The sequence below is a fragment of the Fistularia commersonii genome, chromosome 9 (assembly GCF_037954325.1).
Source record: "Fistularia commersonii isolate RoL2024-O1a breed Wild chromosome 9, RoL_Fcom_v1.0, whole genome shotgun sequence".
In the NCBI taxonomy this organism is placed as follows: domain Eukaryota; kingdom Metazoa; phylum Chordata; class Actinopteri; order Syngnathiformes; family Fistulariidae; genus Fistularia; species Fistularia commersonii.
Window position 1 is genome coordinate 546991 of NC_141292.1, and position 26461 is coordinate 573451.

At 53.2% G+C, this 26461-nt stretch overlaps 1 protein-coding gene and 1 long non-coding RNA gene across 3 annotated transcripts in view; one reads left to right on the forward strand and one right to left on the reverse strand.

Annotated features, from left to right (window-relative positions):
* Positions 1-26461, reverse strand: part of kdm2bb (lysine (K)-specific demethylase 2Bb) — a 30682-nt gene that overhangs the window by 3433 nt on the left and 788 nt on the right. Inside the window, exons 2-20 of one of the 2 annotated variants that reach the window (XM_086151737.1) lie at positions 25455-25599; positions 25244-25322; positions 25069-25115; positions 23094-23272; positions 22892-22998; positions 20844-20937; positions 20604-20757; positions 20395-20510; positions 18671-18773; positions 16057-16400; positions 15902-15988; positions 8225-8455; positions 6392-6535; positions 6234-6320; positions 5803-6123; positions 3191-4140; positions 2938-3101; positions 1028-1189; positions 195-413 (exon numbers count right to left, since the gene is read on the reverse strand). In XM_086151737.1, coding sequence (XP_086007863.1) covers positions 195-413; positions 1028-1189; positions 2938-3101; positions 3191-4140; positions 5803-6123; positions 6234-6320; positions 6392-6535; positions 8225-8455; positions 15902-15988; positions 16057-16400; positions 18671-18773; positions 20395-20510; positions 20604-20757; positions 20844-20937; positions 22892-22998; positions 23094-23272; positions 25069-25115; positions 25244-25322; positions 25455-25599 — 3733 coding nt within the window. Of the gene's footprint in view, positions 1-194; positions 414-1027; positions 1190-2937; positions 3102-3190; positions 4141-5802; positions 6132-6232; positions 6321-6391; positions 6536-8224; positions 8456-15901; positions 15989-16056; positions 16401-18670; positions 18774-20394; positions 20511-20603; positions 20758-20843; positions 20938-22891; positions 22999-23093; positions 23273-25068; positions 25116-25243; positions 25323-25454; positions 25600-26461 lie in introns of both variants that reach the window. The other variant, XM_086151736.1, reaches the window with a different exon arrangement.
* LOC147230840 (uncharacterized) lies at positions 44-2018 on the forward strand. The gene is made up of 2 exons (XR_015106553.1): positions 44-1212; positions 1299-2018. It is a non-coding gene; the product is annotated as an uncharacterized LOC147230840 (long non-coding RNA).

Below are 26461 nucleotides of genomic sequence, written 5' to 3' on the forward strand. Positions count from 1 at the left end.
TCAGAACGACTGAATGCTTGTTTCTTCCTCTTGGACTTGTGAACCAGGAGGCGAATGTGTGTCTCCACGTGAGGTGTGAACGAGAGGGTGAACGGGATCCCGCCCGGCGCGGTCTCCACCTCCACCTCCCGACTGCAGGACAAAGTGTGTGGATGGATGGACGATGGATGGATGGTCGTTCCACAGGGTCTCACCTGATAGGTTGACGTGCGTGAGGGAGTCCCTGGAGGTCGTCCCCGCCGCCGTCAGGATGTTGACGGACTGGTCGGTGACGTGGTTGCAGTAGCTGAGGTCCAGCTTGGACAGCGAGGGCATGTAGCGGATGATGAGGCGCAGAGACGTGTCGGTGATGTCCAGACCCGCCAGTCGCAGGTCCTCCACGTTGCGTAGCTTGCTTCTGTTTTCCAGCTGACCTGCCGGACAGAGAGCGAAGGTTCAGAGGTTCCCTTAGATCCGCTGAACTTTGGATTTGCGATTCTTTCCAGAACTCTGTATTCACGGGTTTATTTGCGCATTCCCTTCAGGTTATTTTGGATTTCAATGTTTGGTGACCTTCTCCTCATGCAGAGCTCCTCCCGCTCGCTCTGAAGGAGATGTTTAGTTGTGAGTTTGGCTTCACATCTCCGCGTCTCTCGGTTTGAGCCGTTCTGCGATGACCCCGTGGACTTCAAAACAAATGAACTTGGTTGTCGGAGGGAAAGCCAGCTCCTCCCGCCTGCCTGTGACGGTGCCCTCGGCCAAAACACCGCTTACACATCCACCGGTTCCTGGTTCTGATGCTTTGGCTTCCTCTTCCACCTCAAAGTCACATATTGACCATTTCTGCATCACCTCACCTCACCTCATTGATCTGTATTTCCTCCATCTGTTATCTCTGCCCGCTTTGCAGCAGTGGGACTGATAAATGTGTCATTTCTGATAGATCACTTTTAGTTTCTTACTTTACCATTCATTTAACTGCGTCCTCCAATCGGGAGCTTGTCACATGTTTGGATTCAAGGTGTTTGCGTTCAGGGTTTGGTCGTACCTGGCCTGTGATCGGTGGGCGGCGACAGCAGGTCCCTCATCTGGGCGTCTTTCAGGCCCTCCACCCACTGAACGTCCAGGGTCCTCAGGAGGGGGCAGCTGGAGGTGCAGAGGGCCGAGACGGCCACCCAGGAGCAGCCCGACAGCAGCAGCACCCGCAGGCCTGCCGGCGACATGGAGGTCCAGGTGGGAAAACACAGAATACGCCAAAAGCGTCGCGTTTAACGGAAAACCGCAAAGGATTTATGTGCGCGCCCCACTTTGGTCTGCAGAGCTTCAGCCGGTCTGGACGTCCGACGAGAGCCGACCTCCTCGCAGAGTGAAGAAACGTACGCAGAACCGACGGCCCATCTGGAGGAGCTCGGCACGGAGACGCTACGGAGGCAGCTCCACACCGGTTCCACACCGGTTCCACGCCGGTTCCACGCCGGGGATGATTCGTCAATAGACCGGGTGGGCGCCGTTTGGCCGTCGTCATGGAAACTGGGAAACTACCCCCCCACCCCCGTACTGCTGCCTGCGTGCTGAATGTGTGTCAGCAGAAGATAAACAGAAGTTTCTCCGTTGTGGTCGCTCGCGCTACCTGGCAGCAGGGACTCCCATCATCTCCAGACTGTGAGCTGCTACTTTTCCCACTCGCTTCGAACGCTGCAGCTTCAACAAACATGCGGGTCATTTAAGGATTGACCGGTTTCACGCCGCTAAATGTTCAGCCTCGTCACAACGGGCCGATGAAATGAGCGTGAAATTCCGAGGCCGTTCAATTCCGACACGGAGGAAGACGACTTTAGCGGTTTAAGCGCGCGGGAGGAGGAACGAGATAACCGTCAGCTGGAGGAGGAGAAAGAAAATGGATGGATTGTCTTATTATTCATCTTTTTCATCTGCTGTGTTGCAGCCACTGTTTGGGAAATTTCCAGTTTGTATTTGTGGATGTTACTGCTATTTAGTTAAAGGATTAAAAAATGTTTGTGTGTAAATATCTCATGCTACAACGTGGACACCTGCATGATTTACTCGCTGGTCGCTCGAACCGTTTCTGCAGCTGAAAGGGTTCAAAACACTATGTTTGTTCTCTTGAGGGATTTCTACTCCTGGGGGGTTTGGACCCCAGCAGGTCCTCCGCTCATGGCCTGGAAGTGACCGCCGTGCACGTCTGGCGGCCATCTTTAACGAATGGCGCCCGGCGTTGGTGGCTTTCAGATCAAACTTCTCCCCTGGTTTGAACTGGGGTCTGAAAGGGATCCAGCCCTGGAGGTTCTACCTTCTGCCTTTGCTCCTGGTGGGGTTCTGTAGGTCATCTGAAAGATCACAGTCCTCGTCCTTTACGTCGAAAGCGTCCTCAGAAATAAAACTGAACTCTTAACGTTCGTGACAACAGCTGAACTTCTTTTTGAGACCCCAAAGCCAGCTTATGACAGAATGTGGACTTGGTCTTCTCAAAGGGGTCAGCTGGAACACTTGGCCTTCACGGATGGATGGATGGATGGATGGATGGATGGATGGATGGATGGATGGATGGATGGATGGATGGATGGATGGATGGATGGATGGATGGATCTCCATCAGGCCCTGGAGTCCTGGTGGAACTACCTCAGATTCTATTTGCACTCACGTTGAGACAAATGAGAACCTTTCCCTGTGGTGACCACCACCTCCTCCTGGGAAGAACAGATCCTTCAGGAACCAGAAGGAGGGTTCAAGTGATGCATCCCTTCCTTTCAGCTGCCCCTCGTTCACCCTGAACACCGGGAACACCTGACGCATCGATCTCCTGCTCTCTTTGAGATGATCCCTGACAATCGGTGCTGAAGCTCCTCCTCCCTTCAAACCTGCTTCGCCGAGAGGTTCTCTCAGCACCGAGCTCCTTCAGGAGCGGGTCAGGAGCTTCCCGCTGCTATCTGAAGGTACCTGGGAGCCTGTTGATGAGCCAGCTCAGCTGCTTCTTGGAGATGTTGGTCCAGCTGAGATCCAGAGCGGCCGGCTGCCTCCGGATGATGCCGCTCAGCATGAGCGGCGTGATGGACTTGCAGCGGTTCAGGTTGATCTGCTTCCACAGCCTCTTGTCGCAGCACCTGGTGAGGAACCCGCAGGAGAGCCTGAGTGTGGCGGCGGCGGCGGTGGCGGCGGCGGCGGCCATGGCGGCGGGCGGTCCTGGACTCACCATCTGTTCCAGGTCCTGCAGACCCTCATGCAGACGCAGAGGTCTCTGTGGGTCAGGTGTCCGAACACCTTCATCCACATCTCGCGCCGCATCACGTGCGCCTCGCCGTCGTCCAGCGCCAGCCTGTCGGGCGGCGGGCTGATGGGAGGGGGCCGGATCACGTGGCGTTCCATCTGAATGCACTTTGGCGGCGAGCGGCAGGGCAGCGGGCGGGGGCTCGCCGGCGCCGCCGCCGCCGCCACGCTTTTGTTCCAGCCGAGCGGCGAGAACCCGCGCGGCGACCCGTTGAGCTCGCGGCCGCGGCGCCGCAGCCAGTCGCCCAGGTCGCCGCTGCCGTTGTTGAGCGTCCACCTGGGATCGTCGGCCTCCTGCTTGTGGTTCTGGTTGGTCTCCTCCGTTTTCAGCGTCCGCCTGCTCTGACTGCTCCCGCCGTCCTCCATTTTCAGGGGCGGCTCCTCCGTCTTCAGCGGCTTACGGTCCTGATCGGCGGCGGCGGCGGCGGCGGCGGCGGCGTCCTCCGGGGTCAGCTGGCGCCGGCTGTGGTTGGCCGGGCTTCCCTCCCTCTTCACCGAGCCGGGGGTCCGATTGTTCTGGCGGTCTTCTGAGCCGGGGACCTCCGGGCTCGGCTCCTGGTCGGGGAGGCGTCTGCGCGGCGTCTGCCGGGCTTTCTCTTCGCCGTCTCGCGATTCGCCGCTCGTTCCGGCGCGGGGGGAGCTGACGGCGGCCTGCTCGCCATCTCTGTCCGCCGCCGTTCTCAGCAGTGGATTTAAGAGGACCTTGGCTTTGTCCTCCTCCTCCTCTTGGTCGTGCTTCTTCTCCCTTAAGTCCGTCCCGTCCGAGGGAAACGCGTCCTCCTCTGGACCCTCCTGCTCGTCCTCGTCCTCGGCTTGGTCGCTCTCCATCTTGATCTGCCGCGGCGCTGAGGGATCCTCCTGGTCCAGCAGTTTGTTCTAGGAGGAGCGGCGAGAAGGTCAGAGAGTATCATCACCTGTGTAGACATCAATAGCACTTCCTACTGTTTTTTTTTTTTTCCAGAAACAAATTCTAAAAGTTGCCTTTGAATAGGTATGTTAGACTGGTGCAGGACATGTATGCCAGCTGAGGTGTGCTGTAGGCGTGACGGAGAAGTTCAAGGTGGAGTTGGGACTTCATCAGAGATCAGCTCTGAGCCACTTCTCGTTTGCAGTGATGAAGGCCAGGCTGACAGATGAGGTTAGACAGGAATCTCCATGGACCGTGATGTTTGCAGATGACATTGTGATCTGTAGTGAGTGCAGGGAGCAGGTGGAGGTATGCTCTGGAAAGGAGAGGTATGAAGGTTAGTTGCAGCAAGACAGAATATGTGTGTGTGTGAATAAGAGGAGCCTGGGTGGAACCATGAGGCTGCAGGGGGTGGAGATCAAGCAGGTGGAGGAGCGTCAACATCCCTGAGCCACGGAGAGGTTGGAGAAGAGGTGAGGAAACAGGTTGGAACGGGTGGAGGGAAGTGTCGGGTGATGAAAGAGTATCAGCCAGAAGGAAAGGAAAGGTGGAGGGGATGGATGTGAGACCTTTGGTGCTGGGCGGTTTGGAGATGGTGACACCTGAGGAGAAGACAGGAGGCACAGCTGGAGGTCACCGAGATCAAGATGTTGAGGTTCTCTTTGGAAGAATCAAGAATGAGTCCATCAGAGGGACCGAACGTTAGATGTTGAGTGAACATATTGGTAGACGGATGCTGGAATCGGTGCTGCCAGGCAGAAGGTCTCAAGGAAGACCAAAGAGAAGATGGATGGACGTTGAGAGAGGAAATGAAGGTAGTCGGTGTGAGAGAGGAGGATCCAGAGGACAGGGTGAGATGGAGAAGGTGGATTGGCTGTGGAGACCCTGAAGGGAGGAGAAGAAGACCATTGCCTTTGAATCCACTTCTTTGTCCCCGACAACTGATTCTGAACCAGAGGTGAAACCCTGTGTGGCACTGGAGACCTTCTAGAAGACCTGAGAGGAACGGTCGATTTCACCTGCCTCCTTCAAAGCGGAGGAAGGAAGGACTCCACATGTCCTCTGAGCGGCAGCAGATGTTCAAGTGTCTTCTGACGCTACCGTTAGCACCTGTCACCAAATACAAAGATCACTCCTTCATACGTGCTACCACATGAAGAACACGCTATCAAATCTCTTGTTCCACGACAACCTTGAGAAACCTTGAGGCAATTTAGTGGGAAAGCTTATGGTTAGCGTTAGCCTAGCTCCTAAGTATGCTTCCATAGGCCCATCAGGGACATCCCATGATGCACCTGTCTCACATCTAACCCGCCTGCATCAGTCTTCTCCAGAGTCCCTCATTGGTCAGGTTTCCAGGGGGCGTGGCTGGATCTACTGCGTTGCTATTCCTCTGAGGAATATTAATGCTATGACAGCTGTTAGCATGTAGCTGTTAGCGTTACCGGTATTTGTGGCCATAGATCATCCGTGTCTGTTCCTCACAGGGTTCTCGCCCCCGGTGGAAGGCGGCGTTTGCTCCTGGAGGAACATCAGGATTCTGAGTGTGGTCCTGACCTGGTGGGTCCTCACAAGTAACATCTGACCTGACATGACGACGCAACGCAACCCGGGCGATGGGCGACGGTTACCTTCTTCAGAAGGACGGGCTCGTCGCCGGTGTCGAAGAGCTTCCTCTTCCTCCTCAGCGGGTTCTCCTCCAGCCTGGGCCGAGGCGAGCCGTCCATTGACAGCAACGGGGGGCGTTTCTTCGGCGGCTCCTCTTCCTTCTTCTTCGGGGCGTCGTCCCTGTCCGCCCTCCTCTTCAGGGGACAAGCAGCCATCATGCCGGCGACGACGGCGGGCGCGGCGGGAGGCTCGGGTTCCTCCTTCGGGTCACGCAGGAGGCGGGGCTCCTTCAGGAGCGAGCCGGGGAGGTTCGACGCGTACTTGAATCCTGGACCCCTTTTTTGCTTTGAGGCCAAAAGGTTAGAAAACAAACAGCACAACTTTATTTTTCTCGTCCTGAAGGGTCGGAGATGCCTTCCGCCGGACGCGGCGAGGAGCCCTTGGAGATGCTTACTTTCCCCGTTTTGCCGGCGTGGTTGCACTTGGGACATTCCCAGCAGTTGGGCAGCTCGTCGTTGACCACGCCGCTGGAGTCCTTCACCTGGAGAAAAGGGAACATCAGGACGGAGAAGCGGACAAGCGGCTTTCGCCCTCAGATCTTCCGGGCCCCACCTTCAGGCAGTTGGGATGGACGATCTCATTGCAGATGGAGCACTCCATCAGCATGAGGTTGAACTTCTCCTCCTCGTCCTCCACCGTGTCCTCCTTCCCGGCCTCCCCGCAGATGAGGCACACCGCCGTGTGCGGCAGCACCGGCTGGCGGAGGAGAAGAAGGAAACCGTCCCGGGGTTGAAGGTAAAGCCGCCGTTGACAAACACGCTTACCCGTCCTTTCGGCCCAATTCTGTCAGGCGGGATGCGGGTTGTCTTTGGGCGTCGCGCCGAGCACGTCGGAGCTCCTCTCCTCGTGTTAGCTGTCGGCTCCTACGGAGGAACCAGGTCTAGCTGTTGTCGCCGCTCATCCGTATCTGTCTGTAGTTTTCACGGTCGATCCCACGTCTGAAGCCACGCCGCCCGACGCCAGGCGACTCGTGCGGGACAAGGAGGTTCTCCGCCATTTGTGCCGCGAGCCCGCGACGCTTTTACTTCGAAGTTTACCGACTTCGGAAGCGAGACGCGAACGGCGCGGTGGACCGGCGGGAGGCGCCGCCTTCTGTTTGCTCGGAAATCCTTCAGACTCCCGGCCAGACCCAGGCTCCTCGGTCCGTCTCCGCGGAGCTGTCCGACCCCCGTGTTACACCTCCGAACCCCATCGTAAGCAGGGGATCAAAGTTCATATTGAAGTCAACGTTTGACTCTCCAACCCCACCTCTCGCCCAAAGACAACCCTGAGTATAAGCCGCACCGGCTAGTCCAGGGGTCGGCAACCCGTAACACCCAAAGAGACATTTGGACCCGGTTTCCTCGGAAAAGAAAACGCCGGGAGCCGCGCTTACTTTTTGACGTCTAAAATAAAGGCACCACTGTATATATTGCTTTTTAGTACCTTTACACTTTGTATAAACAAGTGTGTTGCTCCTAAAATTCACAAAGTATTACGGAAAAAATGAAATTTTATTTATGTGATGAACTCATTTTGAGCTTTGGGCTTTCAGAGCGTGTAGCGGAGCCTTGACCTGAATTTTAAAAATAAATTGGGGAAAAAAATCACTGTGTCAGTAAACAATAAAAAATAAATATTTGCAAAATATCTTCATAAATGTTTATTTTACCGGGTTTATGGGACTTTTGCTCCTGAACTTCTGCGCACAGCATCTGCACATCGGGACTTTACCGGCATCCGCCAGTGTGACGTTATTTTGAGCGGCGAAAAATAATAAATATAATTTGATTTAATATTTCAAGATCACAATAATCTTTCAACTTAGAACGAAAAGTTAAAAAAGGGAATTAACCCACATGAAATACACTTCAATTAAATATTCATAATTTATTTACCCAAGCTCTGGAGCCGCGGGTTGCCGACCCCTGGGCGAGCCGCTCGCCATCTCAGGCTTCCTCCTGCACTAAAACCGTCAAAGTCGTCTTCTTCGGTGTCGGAGTTGAACGGACTCAGAATCTCCCGGTCATTTCATCCGTCCCACGTGACGAGGATAAACGTTTTAGCGGCGTGAAGCTCGTTAGCGCCCCCCACCCAAAAAAGTCCATATATTAGCCGCGTCGTTGTTTACGTGAAAAAAGTCCGGAAATGACGGTACATATTTGAAAAGATGTCATTTGATTTTTTTTTTAGGTATTTTTGCCAATTGAAAGGTCGGCATTTGGACCAAGACTCCTCCTGCCTGGATGCCGAAGTCCTCGAGCAAGACCCTGAACCCCGGTTGCTGCCGCTGGTCTGGTGAGCACCTGCATGGCGGCGGAGTGTCTGTGAGCGGGTGAATGCGATGTAGTGTTGAAACGGCGGTGTGTCGTGGCGGCCGTTCATGGAGAAGAAGCGCAGACTCACGGCGATGCACTGCCTCATGATGCAGGACTGCTTCATGCGGCCGGGACCCCCGAACTTCTTCATGTCCTTGCAGAAGTGGCACTCTCCGCACTCCGTCCGCAGACACGCCTCACACTTCCGACAACGCGTCCGCCGCCTCCTGGCGCCCGACGTTCCCCGACTTGCAGACATCTTGACGGCGGACGCAGGCGATGCCGCCATCTTGGGTTTTGTCCGATTGGGCGGACGAGGCTGGAGGAAGAAAAGTAGTCACTGCCGGGAGTTGAAGGAGTTAAACAGTATTATAGACCACAAAGCAAAAAAAATCTATTTCATTCAACACAAACTAATTACGCTCGATTCATTGACGGTATATTTAGCACTTCAGTTCAGACTGATGGATCTGTACACTCCTAGTCTACACAGAGGGCGTAGATATGCAGCTAGAGATGAATGTCCGAGAAGTCCTACGGCCGTGGAGACCTTCAACCTCAACTTGGCGATTGTTATGGACGGCCCCTGCCCGGGTTGACATCCGAGGAGCCGTTCCAGGTCTTGTTGTCCTTTCCCAGAAGAATGAGAGAGTCCCTGGCAGGAGTGCTCTGTCAGACCCTCCAGGGACTCCAGAAAGGGCCGGTTGTCTTCGCTGCTGCTCGACGCACGGGAGCACGAGGGACGGTCAGAACCCGTTCCCTACCTTCACCTCCAGCGCTACGTACCGGTGGCGAGCCTTGGGGGCTAACGGTTCGCCCACAGGTATGCTTGGCACCTCTCACGAGGGACAAGCCCGGGTTGGAGCAGAGTCCAACCTCTCTCAAGGAGACTGCTTCTGGAGCTGTGCATTAATCTGACCTGGCCCACCGGCTCGGGTTACTTCCCCACCGGAGAGGAGATGTTCCACTTCCCCACGGCCAGCTCCAGCTCCAGCTCCAGCTCCAGCTCCAGCTCCAGCTCCAGCTCCAGCTCCAGCTCCAGCTCCAGCTCCGAGCCCCAACCCCAGGAGTCCTTTAGGGTCTTCCGCCCAGTGGGTCCACTGATTTTAGCTGTTTTGGTCCGTCACCTTGGACCTGTTGGCCCGGAGGCCTCGACAGGTCCAAGGCTGATTTGTAACATTAGGATTTCATGAGGAGACTGTCCTTCTCCACCGCCTCTGCGTGTTACCGGGAGGAGATCCATTCATTCATCATCTATTCCGCTCATCCCGCAGGAAGGTGTTTTGGATCCGGAGCCGTTCCTGGCGAGGATCCCTTCCACACATCATGTAGAGGCAAACCTCCACACACTTCACAAGCAGAGACATACCACTATTCACCCGTCATTCGCAGGTCTGGACCGTGTAGGGTCTCCAATGAACCTCCTGCATGTATGTGGACTGTGGGAGGAACCCGGAACATAGAGACTCCTCGGAAATTCAACCGAGGACCTTCTTGCTAGGAGGCGGAAGCGCGAACCCCTGCACCGACCACCGCGAGAAGACGTCCAAAAGTGACCTCACACCTTCAACCCCAGGTCCTGGGCCGCTCCGGGGTTGGACTCTGAGGCCCCGAGTCCCGACCAGGTGCCATGTCCCTCCTCTAAGGGGTCGGGCAGGTTCTCAGAGAGCAGATCTCGGGCAGAACTTCCCCAAAGACACGTTCACGCTCTGGACCAATAACAAGCTCCCGCCGCGCTTTATCCCACGCCGCGTTTTACGGCCGCAGCTGCAGCCGAGGCAGAACAGGCGTCGGCGTCGGCGTCAGCGCCACATAATGAATCCTCGGAGCTCGGATGTGATCCGCGGGAAAGGAAAAAACAGAAAGCCTCATATGAACACGATATTACTGACTGAATCGGGATCAAGAAGCAAACAAACAAATGAAGAAGAAGAAGAAGGAGAAGAAGAAGAAGAAGAAGAAGAAGAAGAAGAAGAAGAAGGAGAAGAAGAAGAAGAAGAAGTCGTCCCCGGAGGGGCCGTCCAAATATAGCTCCTCACTCGGCTGCATGTTTCTACTTCAAAGAGAAGCTGCACTCGTGGCTGCGTCTCACACACACACACACACACACACAGAAGAATGGATAGTAGTGATGTGTGTGTGTGTGTGTGTGTGTGTGTGGAGGCTGATTCACAGGCATTTGCATGAAATTCTCTGCGTTTAGCACAGCGGGCTGATCGAGTCGGGATCCCTGCGATCCCTGTCCTTATTGTTTGCGTTCGGCCGCCTTGTTTGTGGACATGAAGCCTGCGTGGCCGGGGGAGGAGGACCAAGAAGAAGAAGAAGAAGAAGAAGAAGAAGAAGAAGAAGAAGAAGAAGAAGAAGAAGGAGAGGAGGAGGAAGAGGAGGAGGAGGAGGAGAGGAAAGGTGGAAACGCACCAAAGAAGCGCCAAAAAGCTGCAGCTCTTGGAAATGAAGATCAGATTTCTTTGGTTGCATCGGCAGTGCAGATTTTTCCCTCTCTCTCTCTCTCTCTCTCTCTCTCTCTCTCTGTGTCTGTCTCTCCGGGCGTCAGCATAGCAACAGCCACGTTCCGTTAGCGAGCAGAAGAGTCGACGACACACGGACCCGCAACCAATGAGAACCCTAACGAGACTCGAACCCAGAGAGGAAGGAGAGGAAGGAGAGGAGAGCGTCCAGGACGTCGCCACCCTTTATTCTAATCGTAGCCCAAAAATGGAGCGATATGGGATGGCGGCGAGATGTTCGGGGGGTCGGACCCGCTCTGAGCCGCAGAGCTCCGTGCTTAAATATTCATTTCAAGTGTAACAGTGGAGGTGGTGGAGATGATGGAGGATGAAGGTATGGGAGATGTTCACATGTTGGTCTCCAGATGACACAGGTGTTTGCTGTTACAAAGCAAACACAGATATTCCTCACACTTGAGGACTTTGCAGTGAAAACCACAGACCAGCAGCGATCACTTTTTACACACACACACACACACACACACACACACACGCCGGAGCGACTGCGGAGCACAAAGGAAATCAATTACTGTGAATCCATGTACTTAACGGCGCCTGGGAACGCACATGGAGGAGGAGGAGGAGAAGAGCGGAGGGATGGATTCTGAATCCTCCTGAGAAACACTGCATGGATGGGGGGGGCACCTGAGGTCACCTGAGGGCACCTGAGGTCACCTGAGGTCACCTGAGGTCACCTCCGGCTCCAGAAGACGGGAGTGAGTGCCCGCATCAGCGGCGTGAAGCGGTGCGTCCGGGAATCAAACCACGGACGGCGAGCTCACGGGCGTGGGGGGGGGGGTTCCTGTGGGGTAAAGTTCACCAGGAGCGAGGAGATGCCCTCAAACAGGTGGAACATCTGGAACACGACACGCCGGCTTAATGCAGCGTGGGGGAAACTTTAGCACAACAAATCCACACACACACACACACACACACACACCTGTCAAACTGCTGATTTACTTACTATCAGCAATCTGATTTACTAGACAGGTGATCCCTGGTTTCAGTTTAAAGTATCACCAGTCGGGTCACAACGGGTCCGCCAGCATCCCAGAATGCACGTGAAGTGGGCGCCATGGCGATGACAGAGTGGGGGTGGGGCTTTTTCTAGAATTTGGGGGAAGGGGGGGGGGGGGTGGAAGTTGCTTACAGTTTGAGTGAGAGAGATATTTACACGGACAAAGCATATTTACCTGCTGTGTAAGCAGGTGTGTGTGTGTGTGTGTGTGTGTGTGTGTGTGTGTGAGCGCTGAGAAAGACAAGCGTGCATCCTGAGGAAAATATCATTTTCTATTTGACTGTCTGATATCTGAGCGCTCAAAGCCTGAAGGTGTTCAGAATGAATGCTCTTCTGCCCCCCCTCCCCACACACACACACACACACACACACACACACCTCTACAGTAAGAGACATCTGACAAAGCGTGCACACACACACACACACACACACACACATGCTCAAACAGCAAACCTGTCAGGGAAATGAAAAGGACAAGCAGCCCGCTGCAGGCAGGGGGTTCGCCTCAATCTATGCATGGGTCTCCAGGTGGCTGAGTGTCCCGGCTGCCCTGCGCCGCCGCCGCACGCCGCCGCCCGCCAGCGGCGTTCCTCCGCTGGCCTCGCTCCGCCCGGCTGCGGGGGCTCGGTGCGCTAACCTGCTCAGAGTCTGAATCGTAGTCCTCATCGTCAGCGCTCAGCGACATGGCCATTATTTTAATTTATTTTTTCACACGGCGTCCGGCTCCCAGCACCCTGACATGGCTGCGGTGTCCTGCTCCTCCTCCTCCTCCTCCTCCTCCTCCTCCTCCTGCTTCCACCCTGATGCTGCCGTCTGGCCCACAGCCTCCCTCCCCTCGCGCTCCACAGCTCCACAATACCACGAGCAGATGTGAGGGAAACACGGACGAGCGACGCCTCATTAATATGGATCGCCTCCCCGGGAAGCCGGAGCGGCGAATACCCGCACGGCTCCCGCCGTCCTCCAATCAGGGGGAGGGAAGGCGGACATATTCATGAGCGGCGCGGCGAGGAGAGCCGGCGCAGCCAGATGGCATCTGGTTACAAAAGGCAAACACAAAGAGGCCCCGCCACCGAACGCCATACCTTCATTCACACTTCCACACGTCACGCAGCCTCCACCCGATACGCTCACGGGAATGACCGTCACCTCCTCGCTGGCACCCATGAGTAATCTGATTACACTGAGAAGGTCTGCAAGAAACTTTCTCAACTGACGGAGTTGCTTCTGTTCCCCAGAGGAGGCTTTGGATTGTGGAAGGTGGTGCAGAGGTCAGACCAGGGGTCGGGAACCTTGTTGACTCTTCTTCCTCTTCTTTGGGCTTTTCCCTTCAGGTGTCTCCACAGCGAGTCAACTTTCTCCATCTCACCCTATTCTCTGGATCCTCCTCTCTCACACCAACTACCTTCATATCTTCTCTCACGACGTCCATAAACCTTCTCTTTGGTCTTCCTCCAGACCTCCTGCCTGGCAGCTCCAATTCCAGCATCCGTCTACCAATATATTCTCCATCCCTCCTCTGTCCATGACCCAACCATCTCAGTCTGGCTTCTCTGACCTTCTCTCCAAAACATCTACCATGTGCTGTTCCTCTGATAGACTCATTCCTGATCCTCTCCATCCTGGTCACTCCCAAAGAGAACCTCAACATCTTCATCTCTGCAAGCTCTAGTTCTGCCTGCTGTCTTTTGGTCATTGGAACAGTTTCTAGTCCAAACATCATCGCTGGTCTCACCACTGTCTTGTACACCTTTCCTTTTATTCTGGCTGATGTTCTTCTATCTCTTGGTACCCCTGACACTTTTCTCCACCCATTCCAACCTGCTTGGACCGTCTCTTCACCTCTTTTCCACACTCTCCTACACTCTGGACTGTTGACCTTAAGTACCTGAAATCCTCCAACTTCTTGATCTCCACTCCCTGTAGCCTCACCGTTCCACCCGAGTTCCTCTCATTCACACACATATATTCTGTCTTGCTGCGACTAACTGTCATTCCTCTCCTTTCCAGAGCATACCTCCACCTCTCTAGATGTTCCTCTACCTGTTGTCTGCTCTCACTACAGATCACAATGTCATCCGCAAACATCATGGTCCATGGAGATTCCTGTCTAACCTCATCTGTCAGCCTGTCCATCACCATTGCAAACAAGAAGGGGCTCAGAGCTGATCCCTGATGGAGTCCCACCTCCACCTTGAACTTCTCTGTTACCCCTACAGCACACCGTACCAGTGTCTCACAGCGAGCATACATGTCCTGCACCAGTCTAACATACTTCTCTGCCACTCCAGATTTCCTCATACAATACCAGAGCTCCTCTCTTGATAGGTTTCATCCAGAGCCATATAGTGTTTTTAACGCACAAAAAATGAAATCTGTCTTACTTTTACTACGACCTTTGGTGCTGCATGGATTTGCTGGAAGTGCCGCTTTATATTTGACCGTTTCATCGATGCAATTTTATCATGGCATATTGGACGTACCGCAAATTCCTCTGTCTGCACGATAATCATCGTCTTTTTTTTCTTTCTCGCCATCTTTTCCGTTACGAGGGTTGATGCGGATAAAGTAGTCGGCTATTTGATTAAATTAATTTCTTCACCTTTACAACGACCCAGACGTGTTGGAAGCCAACGGTTCCCGACCCGACCGACGGGTGACCCGTGAAATTTATCTTCAAAACTAATTTCTGTTTACTTTAAAACGACACAGTATTATGAAGAAATCTTCTTCTTTCGGCTTTCGTTGCCACAGCCAATCAACTTCCTCCGTCTAACCCTAAAATTATTATGAAGAAATATCACAAGTATTTTAAAAACAGTTCCAAAAACTGATTTTTTCTTTTTCAACTCAGAATTGTCTGGGAGCCGAATGGCATCACCAGAAGAGCCCCGGGTTCCTGAGCCCTGGGTTAGACCTTCTGCTCAGAGTGAGAAGGTCTGCGGTCGGGTTCCCACAGGGTTCCTGTCTCCTGCAGTCCAAACACATGCAGAGCTTGGCTGGAGACCCTGAACGGTCCAGACGTGAGAATGAGAAGATGGCTGGACGTCCCCCTGTGAGAGCCTGTGATTGGTCCGGGGTGAACGCCGCCTCTCGCCATCGCAGCAGAGACGGGCTGCAGACGTACCCGAGTGTGGGATCAGCGCTGGAGATAACCAAGATAACCAACGGATGGATGAGAAGCCCAACCTCTGGCTGCTAGACTTTAGATTGAACTAATACTGTCCACCAGGTCCGTCCTCTGTGACCCGCAGGTCCAGAGCGTCTCCTCCGTCAAGCAGCTCCACCTTCTGTGGATCTTCTGCCCCCACTGAGATCTTGTCTTCAAAAGTCAAATCTTCCAAAAAAAGCCAAGGGCCGTCTTTGAAGGACAGCATCCCTTCAACAAACCTCTCTCCACGTCCCAGACCTCAGGTCTCCTCCAAGACGCAGCACAAAGACACTTCCCAGCGCCGCCGCCGGCAGGAACGCCACGTGCGACGCAGGACGGCGCCGATAACGGGCTCCTGCCGAAGGATATGACCGACGCCAGGAACAACTGCAGCCATTCTCCTTCTCTTCAGGTTGAAGCAGAAGAAGAGCCTGGATCTGCGAGTGAGACGCAGCCGTTCATCTACTGCCGCCGCCAAACTCCTCTGGAATGTGACGGAATGAGAAGAAGCGGCGTGGACACCTGCCGCTAACCATCATTCACTGAGGAGAAACTCATTATTTCCTCGTTAAGCCTGTCGAGGGGAGATCATGGAGACCAGCTCAGGAGATGGCGGGAGGAGAAGCGCGCCGAAGATGGCGGCCGCCTCACGCCTGTCCGGACAGGGATCTACGTTCCCGGGTTCCTGAGGAACTGTGGGTGGAGACCCTGAGAAGGTCACAGATGAATGTGGCCAAGGGTGTCTGGACTCTCCCTGAGAGATGGGAGGAGAACCTCAGCCGTCCTCCACGTCCAGAAGAGCCACATGAGGAGGCTCCATCTGGTCAGGACGCGTCCCTGGTGAGGGTGCCGAGGGGTTCCGGGGGTCCCACCAGGAGGAGACCCACGAGAAGCCGAGGAGAGGGAGGTCTCCTTGCTTCGGCTGATTCGCCCGAGACCCGGCGCCGTTTCCAGGCAGAAGATGGACGGACGGAGCTCACTCGTTCACAGAAGCAGCCACGCTTTCACACACCGGACGGCGCCCGGGAGGAGAAGATCCTACGTCCGGCCGCCACCGTAAGGTTCAGCCGGCGGCTCAAACATCACTACCTTGAAGGACCTCTTCGGCCAGCGCACCACGGGGAGTCCGCTGATCGCCATCTTGGGGTCGTCGTCGGCGTGCTCCTGCAGCAGCATCTACACACACACAGGACGGCGTCACCGCCAGCGGAGGCCGTGCGGCGTCCAGCTGAGACGCCTCCTACCTTCATGTCGTCCAGCAGGGCCCGAGGGTTGTCCAGACCCTCCGGGACGCATTTCTTATTCTCGGGCAGCGAGTCCAGCTTCTCCACCAGCGCCTTCAGTCCGTCCAGCTCGAAGCGCGTCAGGTGCGTCCACCCGTCCGGGGCCTCGGAGGCCGGGGAGCCGGCGGGGCTCCTGAGAAGGTCCAGAGGGCCCGAGCCGGGGTTGCAGCCGTCCTCCCAGTTCACCGCCCGCTCCGACTTCTCGCTCTGGTCGTCCCGGACCTGAGCCTCGCAGGAGTCCTCGTTGGTGTCCTGGCTCCTGGAGTCCGACGAGGGGCTCCCGGCGCGAGCCTTCGCCTCATCTTCTGCAAGGAGAGCAGAGCAGATGTTGTCAGGAGGACAGAGGAACCTTCTCCGCTCTCCCAGACGGGAGCCCAGCGAGCAGCAGCAGCAGCCGGAGGGTTTGACACTCATCCTCAGGTGGCGTCTCAAGACGGCGGGACAACCGATCGCCGCTAGCTAGTCTGGAGAACATCATGGAACACCAAGAGTGTGTGTTGTCGCGAGCTCGTCCATGAGATGAAGATAAGAAGTTGTCTCCGAAGGCGGGAGACGTTTACGAGGAGACGTGCGGCGGGAACGTGGACGGACGAGGCGTCCGAAGGCGTCGGAAGCCGGTCGGGGACGGTTGGACGCTTGGAAGGAGGAACGGCTTCACTCCTTCCGTACATGAAGGTCAGACAACGATGAGCAAAGTTACAATTAGCATAGCATGGTAGCATGAAGGGTGGAGCTGGAAGCTGAGGATGCAGAAGCAGATGAAAAACTCCCCCGAACATCTCCTCCCCTCTTGTATTCACCATCTTCACTGTTAAACATTTCATAAAACCCCGTTATTTCTTTACATCTTCCTTTATGATCTATTATTTTCACACATTTTTCGGATTTAAAAACCCGTCTCAGAACCGGGTGTCTGGAACGGTTTCACAGCATTTCAACTCCTTTTAACTGAGAAATTTAATTTGAAATGGGAGCAAATGGAGTCAGGATCTCGGTCACAGACCCGCCTCCCCTCCTGGGTCAGGGTTCGACGGTCGCCATGGCGTGAAAACCCCGCCGTCCGGCGGTCGCGGGATTCCAACCCGCAGAAACCGCCTTCCTCCGCCGGCAGACACACAACTTTCTGCAGGATTAGTTTTCCCCGAACTCCCCACTCCCACGGAGGGATTACAGACTCGCGGCTCTGGAGGTAAAATGAATAATGAAGACTATTTTTCCGGTTGCTACGTCAGCGAGGGTGGAAAAAAAAAACACAAAAGACGCACGCGCTGGGGGGATTTATTAAGAGGCGTTGAGCTCGGGCCGGCCGGCGCTAATGCCATTAAAGATTACCAGGATTAATTATTATCTCTGCGTAAACATCCTTCCACAGCTCCGGCTCCAGCCTTTTTAAAACATGGAAAAAGGTTGCATAAAGCTTATTGTTGACACTCTTCACCGCTCAAGTGTCTCCGGCTGCGGACGCACTTTAATTGTCCCGTTGTTCTCAGAGCTGAGGAGGAGGAGGAAGATGAGGAGGAAGATGAGGAGGAAGATGAGGAGGAGGAAGATGAGGAGGAAGCAGGACCAGAGGCTCAAAGCCATTCAATGGAAAACAGCATTTTTGGAAAATACACATCAAGTGTGCTGTGGACGTAAGAGCTTGTGTGTGTGTGTGTGTGTGTGTGTGTGTGTGTGTGTGTGTGTGTGGACCTTCATCGGGCATCAGGGTCTGTGAGTGTGAGCTGAGGATCACGCAGGATCCCGTTGAGACCCTCCATGAGGGCTGAGGTGACGTCACGGGTCCGAGGCAGAGGCCGTCATAGGCCGGGGGCGGGGCCATAAAGGGTCGGGGGCGGGGCCATAAAGGGTCAGGGGGCGGGGCCAGTGTGGCGCTCTGCGTTGTCGTCTTGCTTGCGGCTCTCTGAGCTGGTGTGAAGGACCAGGAGATCTCTCGCTTGGCTTCATGTGATCTTTTCTCACCGCAGGAACCTTCTGAAGCTCCTAGAACCTTCTCAGCAACTGAGGTGTTTCTTGGCGCATGCAGAAACCAGAGGAACCAGGAAGCGTGGACCTCGGCTTCTAGAGCCCCCCTTGGCGGGATCTTTTTCCACCTCCCTCGGAACTCCTCGGTGCCTGGTGACGGCTGGAGCTCAGAAGCCACGTCCTTTTTAAAACTCATCCTCGTCACTGCTCGGATGTTTTCTTGGGACAGAACCTTTGCCAGGTCTGCGCTCTCCTGGCCTGCTACGCCTGAGAGACGTTTCCAGAAACATATCTGCATCTTGTCCAGTGCAGAGTTAGCTAACGGTTAACGGGGCAGAAGATAAAACACTCCAACCATCTGATGGTCCAGGGTTGTTATTCCATGAACGTTGTGGCAGCTCCACCTCCGCGGTGTCCACGTTGTCCTCTTCTTCTTCTTCTTTGCTGGTTTGTTGTGTGAGGAGCTGAAGGTGTTCCTCACTGCCTGTGGGAGAGCAACACTAGAAGGTTCCCCTGGAGGAGGAACTCCTTTGGCAAATTGAACTGAGAGAAACCTTGAAGAAACAATAGCGGACTCTGGAGATCCTCTGCGTCGCTGCTATCTACTCACCCTCCTGGGAGAGGTAGGAGCGCCTGGTCAGGCAGCACACGTATCTCTCCAGGACGTACCAGCACATCTCATAGTAGAAGGGGAACCGGAACTTGGAGTGAACCTGGAGAGGAAACCAAAAACCACGGAGGGTGAGTGATTGCGATGTGGCCAGACGCGTCCTCCTAAAGACCTCCAGATGCAGAGCCTGGTTCCCGGGACGTTTCTTCTGCTGTGATCTAAGACGCGCGTGCACGTGTGTGACGACACGCTGGAGACGCAAAACAGTCCTGACGGCAGCCAGTCGGGATGAAAAAGCAGGAGGTGGCACAACTACTGCGCCGCTGTCACACACACACACACACACACACACACACACACACACACACACAGATACACTTATTTACCGCTCGTACGACAGCTGATGCACAAACCCCAGCCAGGAGGATTTTGCTGACATGGACGCCACGCAAACTGCCAAAATCCTAAATAAGGATATTTCCTCTGAAAGAAGCCTTGAGATGGAACGGCGTCTTCAATCCACGCTGATGTGGACCAACGAACGGCCGAAGCCTGACTTGGACTGGAACCAGCTGATAACTCAGACTGCTTCAATTTCCCCCTTAAATGACCAGAAATGCAATGAAGTTTTTACGTGTTTTTGAATCAGAAAAATGTCTCAAAATAATCATAGATAAAAAAAAAATTAATTTAATTAAAAATAAAAATAATCAAAAATATTTTAATTAAAAATAATTAATTTTAATTTTAATAAAAAAAAGATAATAATCATAGATAATAAAAGAGGATGTCAAGAAATAGTGGTTTTATTTTAGGGTATTTACCATGAAGGTCCGACCATGGACTTAACTTCCTGGCTCCACCCGTGATGCTACAATGCTACAATGCTATCTCTAATGCTAACTCTTCCGCCATTCGCCGCACCAAATCCCCGTAAACGTCTCCTGTCGATGCTCTATCTCACCCACAACTACCTCTCCATGTCTTCATGGACGAGTCCACGACACACACACACACACACACACACACACACACACACACACACACACACCTCACTGGTGTTTTTCCATGATGTTCTCTGGGCTCGCTAGCAGTAAAGAAACACCACCCTTTCAAATTTTAAATGAATTAACGCACCATATATCATTATATATTTTTTCCCTTTATGCTATGTATCCAAATGCACTCCGGATGGCAAATTAGGAATTTCAGTGTCCGGGGAAACACCTCCCTGCGCTGTGCACGTGACAATACACACTTTGAATGGGGAAATAAATCTGATGCGATGAACAACTGCAGAGAAAACTAAATGAAATCTCTGCATGCAACTAAACATTTTGAACTCCGCAAAAAGATGTTTGGTTGAAGGTCACTTTGAAGAAAAATGTTCAACCTCTATTTGAGTCCTTCTTGTATTTATGAAGGAAAGAGAAACTTAAATGATCCACCGGCAGCAAAACCAAAAGTGCCGTCCTCCTTTCACTGCAGTCGCTTATTAACAGTGACAAAAATATTTTATTTAGATGTTACAAGATCGCCATAATCTTCACATTTAAAAATACATTTTTAAAATGAATGCACTCAAATAAAATACATGTTGATTCTCAAAAGCCACAGGGAGCCGAATCAGACGGATCCAAGAGCCGCGGGTTGCCGACCCCTGACCTACACACACACACACACACACACACACACACACACACACACAGAGGTGTCCATCATACCTTGGTCCGGTCCTCGATCTCGTGGATCCTGAGCTGCATGGGAATGTTGAAGCTGTGCAAGATGTTGCCGCCGAACACCAGCGTGTCCTCGGGGGTGTAGACGGCGTGAATCCAGCCTTAACGAGAGCGAGAGACAGCGTGAAGGAGCTCCGTGGACGGCGGCGTATCTCCCGCTGCTTGAGCTTTCCACGGTAACCGCGGCAACGCACCGGACGGGATGAAGAAGGTGTATCCTCGCTTGAGCTCCACTCTCTGGCAGCCGTCGGCCCGGTCGCCCAGGAAGACGTCGCTCTGCTTCCCCGACACCAGCCAGTCCTCGTACAGCGCCAGGTTGCGGGTCGTGGGAGGAACCAGCCAGAAGACCTGAGGAGAAGGTGAGCTTCTTAGAGGACGCCGTCCACGACGGACGGCCACCTATGTGTCTGGTCAGCAAACGTCGCGAGACGCACCTTCTCCCCCTTGAAGACGTGATACCACACCGAGGTCCCGCCAAAGTCGATGTGGAAGTCCGTGTAGCAGCCCTTCACGCTCATCAGGCAGTACCTGGACAGGAGATCAGGAGATCAGGAGATCAGCGGAGGAGCGGCGCTCCGCTGGGTTCGTTCAGACCATCTGGAAACAACCGGCACTGAGATACAACGGAGAAGACGGTTCTCCGCCTGGAGCTCCATCCGTGTCATCCAGCAGGATGAGGAGCTCCAGAGGAGGCCCAGATGCAAGAGGATAGATCTCCTCTCTAAAACATCTAGCATGTGTCGTCCCTCTGATGGACTCCTTCCTGATCCTCTCCATCCTGGTCGTTCCCAAAGAGAACCTCAGCATCTTCATCTCTGCTATCTCCAGCTCTGCCTCCTGTCTTTTGATCATTGTCAGTGTTTGTAGACCATCTCACCACCATCTCCTCCACCTTTCCTTTCCTTCTGGCTTATAGAACCCCTGACACTTTTCTCCACCCACTCCAAGTTGCTTGAACCCATTTCTTTACCTCTTCTCCACATTCTCTTACACTCTAGACTGTACTTGAAATACTTGAAATCCTTCAACTTCTCGATCTCCACTCCCTGTAGCCTCCGTTCCACCAGGGTTCCTCACATTTACACTCATATATGCTGTCTTGCTGAGACTAACCTTCATCCCTCTCCTTTCCAGAGCATACGTCCACCTGCTCCCTGCTCTCACTACAGATCACAATGTCATCTGCAAACATGATGGTCCATGGAGATTCCTGTCTAACCTCATCTGTCAGCCTGGCCTTCATCACTGCAAACAAGAAGGGGCTCAGAGCTGATCCCTGATGGAGTCCCACCTCCACCTAGAACTTCTCTGTTACCCCTACACCACATCTCACCACTGTTTCACAGCAAGCATACATGTCCTGCACCAGTCTGACAAACATCTCTGCCTGTCCAGACTTCCTCATACAATACCATGGTTCCTTTTCACAGCACCCTGTTGTATGCTTTTTCTAGGTCTACAGAAGCACAATGCAGCTCCCAAGACATATATATTAATGTTCCACAGCTGCATGGATTGCTCACAAATTACTGATCAAATAAATCAATATCTATATACATATATATATATATATATAGAGAGAGAGAGAGAGAGAGAGAGAGCTTGAGAGTGATGTGTCTCTGCGGCTTTCATTGTAACCCGGGGGAACTTTGGAAGAAGCTGTGATTTATGTCCGACTAATGGGAGCTGGATATTAGAGCTCCATTATGGGTCTCCACTATCTCAGCGGTGATGATGTGCTTCCAGGGCCTCCTCTGCTGCGTGCCGCTCGCTGCAGATCTCCTGCTTCTTTCTCTTCTTTCTCTCACCGCCATGCCGACGAGAGCGGCGGAAAGCAGATGTGAGGGACACAGTGATTTCATCTACTGCTGTCATTGAAAATAATTGAGGAGGGGGTCGGAAGAGAAGCTACTTGAGTGACAGGAGGATGCAGTCAAACATGTGAACTCCTCAAATCCATTTATTTTTCCCGCATTTGCCTGACAGGCGGTAATTACCGGAAACCTACCGCTACCTACCGACGAAAAATGGGACAAATCAGCGCCGAAGTCGAATTGTCGAATCGTTTCTTACGACCGAATATCCAACCGGAGGTCTTCACGCGGGCTTCGAGCCGTGGCGGTGACCGCGAAGACCATCTGACCTGAGCACCTTCAGTGAAAACAGTGCATGTTTGTAGTTTTGCATGTTTGCGCCGCGACCCCGCGAGCGTGACTGTCAGCCGACTGGCTGAGGGGCGACGTGCAGTCAAACCTTCCTCCACAGTGGAGAAAACTCTGCTGCCTAGCAACGCTCAAGAGCACTTACAGAGGATGGATGACACCAATAGTATGCGGCACTCTGCCATGATGGAGCCATACTCCAGATATTCAGATGGGGGGGGGCAGGAATAGAGTGTTTTTCTGTCCTCTATAATGAATATTTCACATTTTTAACAGCCCCGACCCCCTAAAAAAAACCGCGTGGAACCGGCACGTCGTACCTTTGCACTTTGGGGTACTTCATCTCTGAGATCACGTTAGTGGTTTCCGTCTGGCTTTGCTTCAGATTGCGCGGCCACATGTTGTCCACCCAGTCCACCTGATCCACCTGCAGGTCCAGAACTGCACCCTTAGTCATCACGCGAGCCTCTCATTCGGCGTGAACCCCCCCAGAAATCAAACATGAACATCGTATGGTGTTACCACTGTGGGTCGTTTGATCAGGTTCTCCAGTTTGGTGTGGCTGAACTCCAGGCTGATGACGTTGAAGAGCTTTTCACGCTCGTCCTCGGGCGTCTCGTAGTAGCGAGCGAACTGAGCCATGCTCATTTCAGAGCCTTTCTGAGTGCTCACGTCCACCACGTCCACCGACCGACGGCTGCCTGCAAGCATTAGCCAGATAACATTAACCTGCCACGGCTCAGGAACTACCAACACCAACCACTGTGTGTGTGTGTGTGTGTGTTTGGTGTGTGTGTGTGTGCGTGTTTTAAAGAGTTTAGGCAAAAAAAAAAAAAGTACATTAGTGTCACTTCGTATAAATCATAGTAGATAACGGGATGCAGTTCACATTATGTCCACTAGAGGGCGTGACTGCACAAGGATCTTGAACTGGTTTTGGAGCTTCAGTATCTGGATGGCTTCCATCTCCATGGAGAACATCTACACACGGCATGTCTTTATGCATGATCTCCACATCTACTATAGTGAGATGACATATCACTCAGTGAATTGCATCCACATATCTTCATCTAGATGAATTACCTCTAGATGCATTATATCTGTATGTACCATATCTTGATGCGTTATTTCTAAATGAATCATATCTTGATATATTATTTCTAAATGAACCATATCTTGATATATTATTTCTAAATGAACCATATCTTGATATATTATTTCTAAATGAATCATATCTTGATATATTATTTCTAAATGAATTATATCTTGATGTATCATATCTACATGAATAATATCTTGATTTACTATGTCTACATGCATTACAGCTAGATGTAATATATCTGGATGCATTATATCTAGATCTGTGATGTCTACATTGACTTTAGATGTATTTATTTTTTAATAAAATATAATTTAAAAAATGTGATAAAAATAAAAAAAAGAATACATAAATGGATTACACTTTGATGAATTATCTCCAGATGTAATATTTCTAGAGGAATTATATCAAGATGTTTTATGTCTAGATTTATGATGTATTATCTCCACACGCATTACAGCTAGATGTGATAGATCTGGATGCATTACATCTTTATGCATCATACCTATTATGTCTAGCATGTATTTATTTTGAATCAAGAATAAAAAATGCATTCTATCTTGATGTATTATCTCTAGACGTGGTATGTCTAGAGGAATTATATCTACATCATGAGATCTTTTATGTCTAGATGTATGACATGCTAATTCCACGTGTGTGATATCTTATATCTTGCTGTAAAATCTGTGCACGTGTGAAATCAGGACGTATGATATATGGAGGTATTGTCTATTCACGTCCATCTCGTCATCATCTCATCTTCTCCACTTGCACCGGCAATGATTGCGATTGGAAGCTGGCAGATCCCATTTTGTAAATGTGACGATGTGAGGCACCGCGGCGGTTTGGACCGAGCAGGCCTCGCAGTCGGACGCAGCCATCCATCACATGTATAATCCATTTAACGGCTGTAAACGGACGCTGTGATCGACACGCAGGAGCTCCTTCGTCAAAAAGATCATTTTGAAAAGACATAACCGATCGCTGCGGACTATTATTCTTTCTGAATATTTTCATCGGAATATTTTTTGACAACTCCTCCCTCCCGGGTTTAATATTCCCCGAACGTGCGGCGGCTTCCCAGAGCAACGTGACGGGGCGTTTTGTGGATGTCGTGAAAGTCGTGAAATACAGGTTTATTAGAAAATCCAAACGATCCTCGCTGATACTCTGATACTCTGATACTCTGATACTCTGATACTCTGATACTCTGATACTCTGATACTCCGCTCATCCTTTCCACCAACTCCTCGCGGGTTTAAAGGTGATTTATTGAGTTCGTGACAAATTTTATTTTTAAAGGCGAGCGGTCGCTCATTCCTTTACTGCGATTTTAAATCCAGGAAAATAGAAATAACGTGCAAGTGTGTGTGTGTGTGTGTGTGTGTTTGCACTTACCAACTAGCCCCTTAATTTCTGTGACGGTCAGCTCCGGGTCAGGCATCCTGTGGAAATACAGAAGATAGATGTCATATTTGTCAAGGGAGCAGGGGGTGAATGACACACACACACACACACACACACACACACACACACACACACACACAGACACACACCTGGTACATCAACTCACCTGATCCCGAGTCCATCTTTCTCCTTGAAGATAAGCGGGACCCTCAAAGCCTCCTTCTGCACATATTCATAGGTGAAGTCTGCAAGACCCAAGACATGATCATGGATGTCCTGCAGCCAGACTTTGTGGAGATAAAGCGGAAGCTGCGTAGCATCAGCTTGTGTGAGAAGTAGATGTCAGCTGGTTGACCTCCAGGTGACCTCCGGCTTACCCTGGCCCCGCATCAGGCGGACAAAGTCGGCGCCGTAGTCGGGGCTGCGGAGCTTCTCCTCCACGCTGAAGCCCCTGATGTTGGCGATCTCCTCGGCGTCCGACGAGTCCTCGTCCTCGTCGTACATCCTCCGGCAGATGGAGCGCTGCCATTGGACACAGGAGGTGTTTACACCGCAGCGTGGATGGTGCCCCCCCCCCCACCTGTCGCTCTGCAATCACTCTTTAAGCCCCCCGGGGGGGGGGGGGGGGGGGGGGGGGGGGGGGGGGGGGGGGCACGCTTGGGGGGGTGATACTGGGTGCAGAGGGGGCACCTGGGGGCCAGGGTGCAGGAACCGTGCAGCGGAGATAGGGGTGACCTGGGAGAGGATCAAGGGGGTCATGGGGTGCAGGGACTGTGCAGTGGGTAACCGGGGGCAGGGACCAGAGGGCGGGGCGTCAGTGCACCGGGGACCGGGAACCGGGGGCCGGCGTGACGGCGCAGTGGGTAGCTGGGCGGAGGGGACCAGAGGGTGGGGTGATGGGGCGCAGGGACCGCGCGGCGGGTACCGGGGTGACCTACATGTGGAGATGGGAGGGGGTGATGGGGTTCAGGGAGCAGGGTGACCTGTGAGTGGAGTGAGGTGGCCCGGGGGTGGGGACCAGGAGACGGGGTGACCTTGCCACAGAGAACGGGGACCAGGGTTGGGGGTGACTGTGCAGCAGGGACCCGGGACCGGGGTCAAGGGGCCGGGGTGATGGCGGGCAGGGACCGAGCAGCGGGTCGCAGGGCAGAGGGGACCACGGTCGGGGTGACGGGGTGCAGGGGTGCAGGGGCCGGGGTGACCCGTGAATATGTGAGTGGGGTTGACCGTGCAGCGGGAACCGTTGGACCAGGGACGGGGTGCGGGGGTGCAGGGACCGTGCAGCGGGCAGAGGAGACCGGGAGTGACGGGGGCGGGGACCAGGGGGGCGGGGTGCAGCGGTGCAGCGGTGCAGCGGTGCGGGGACCGCGCAGCGGGTCCTGGG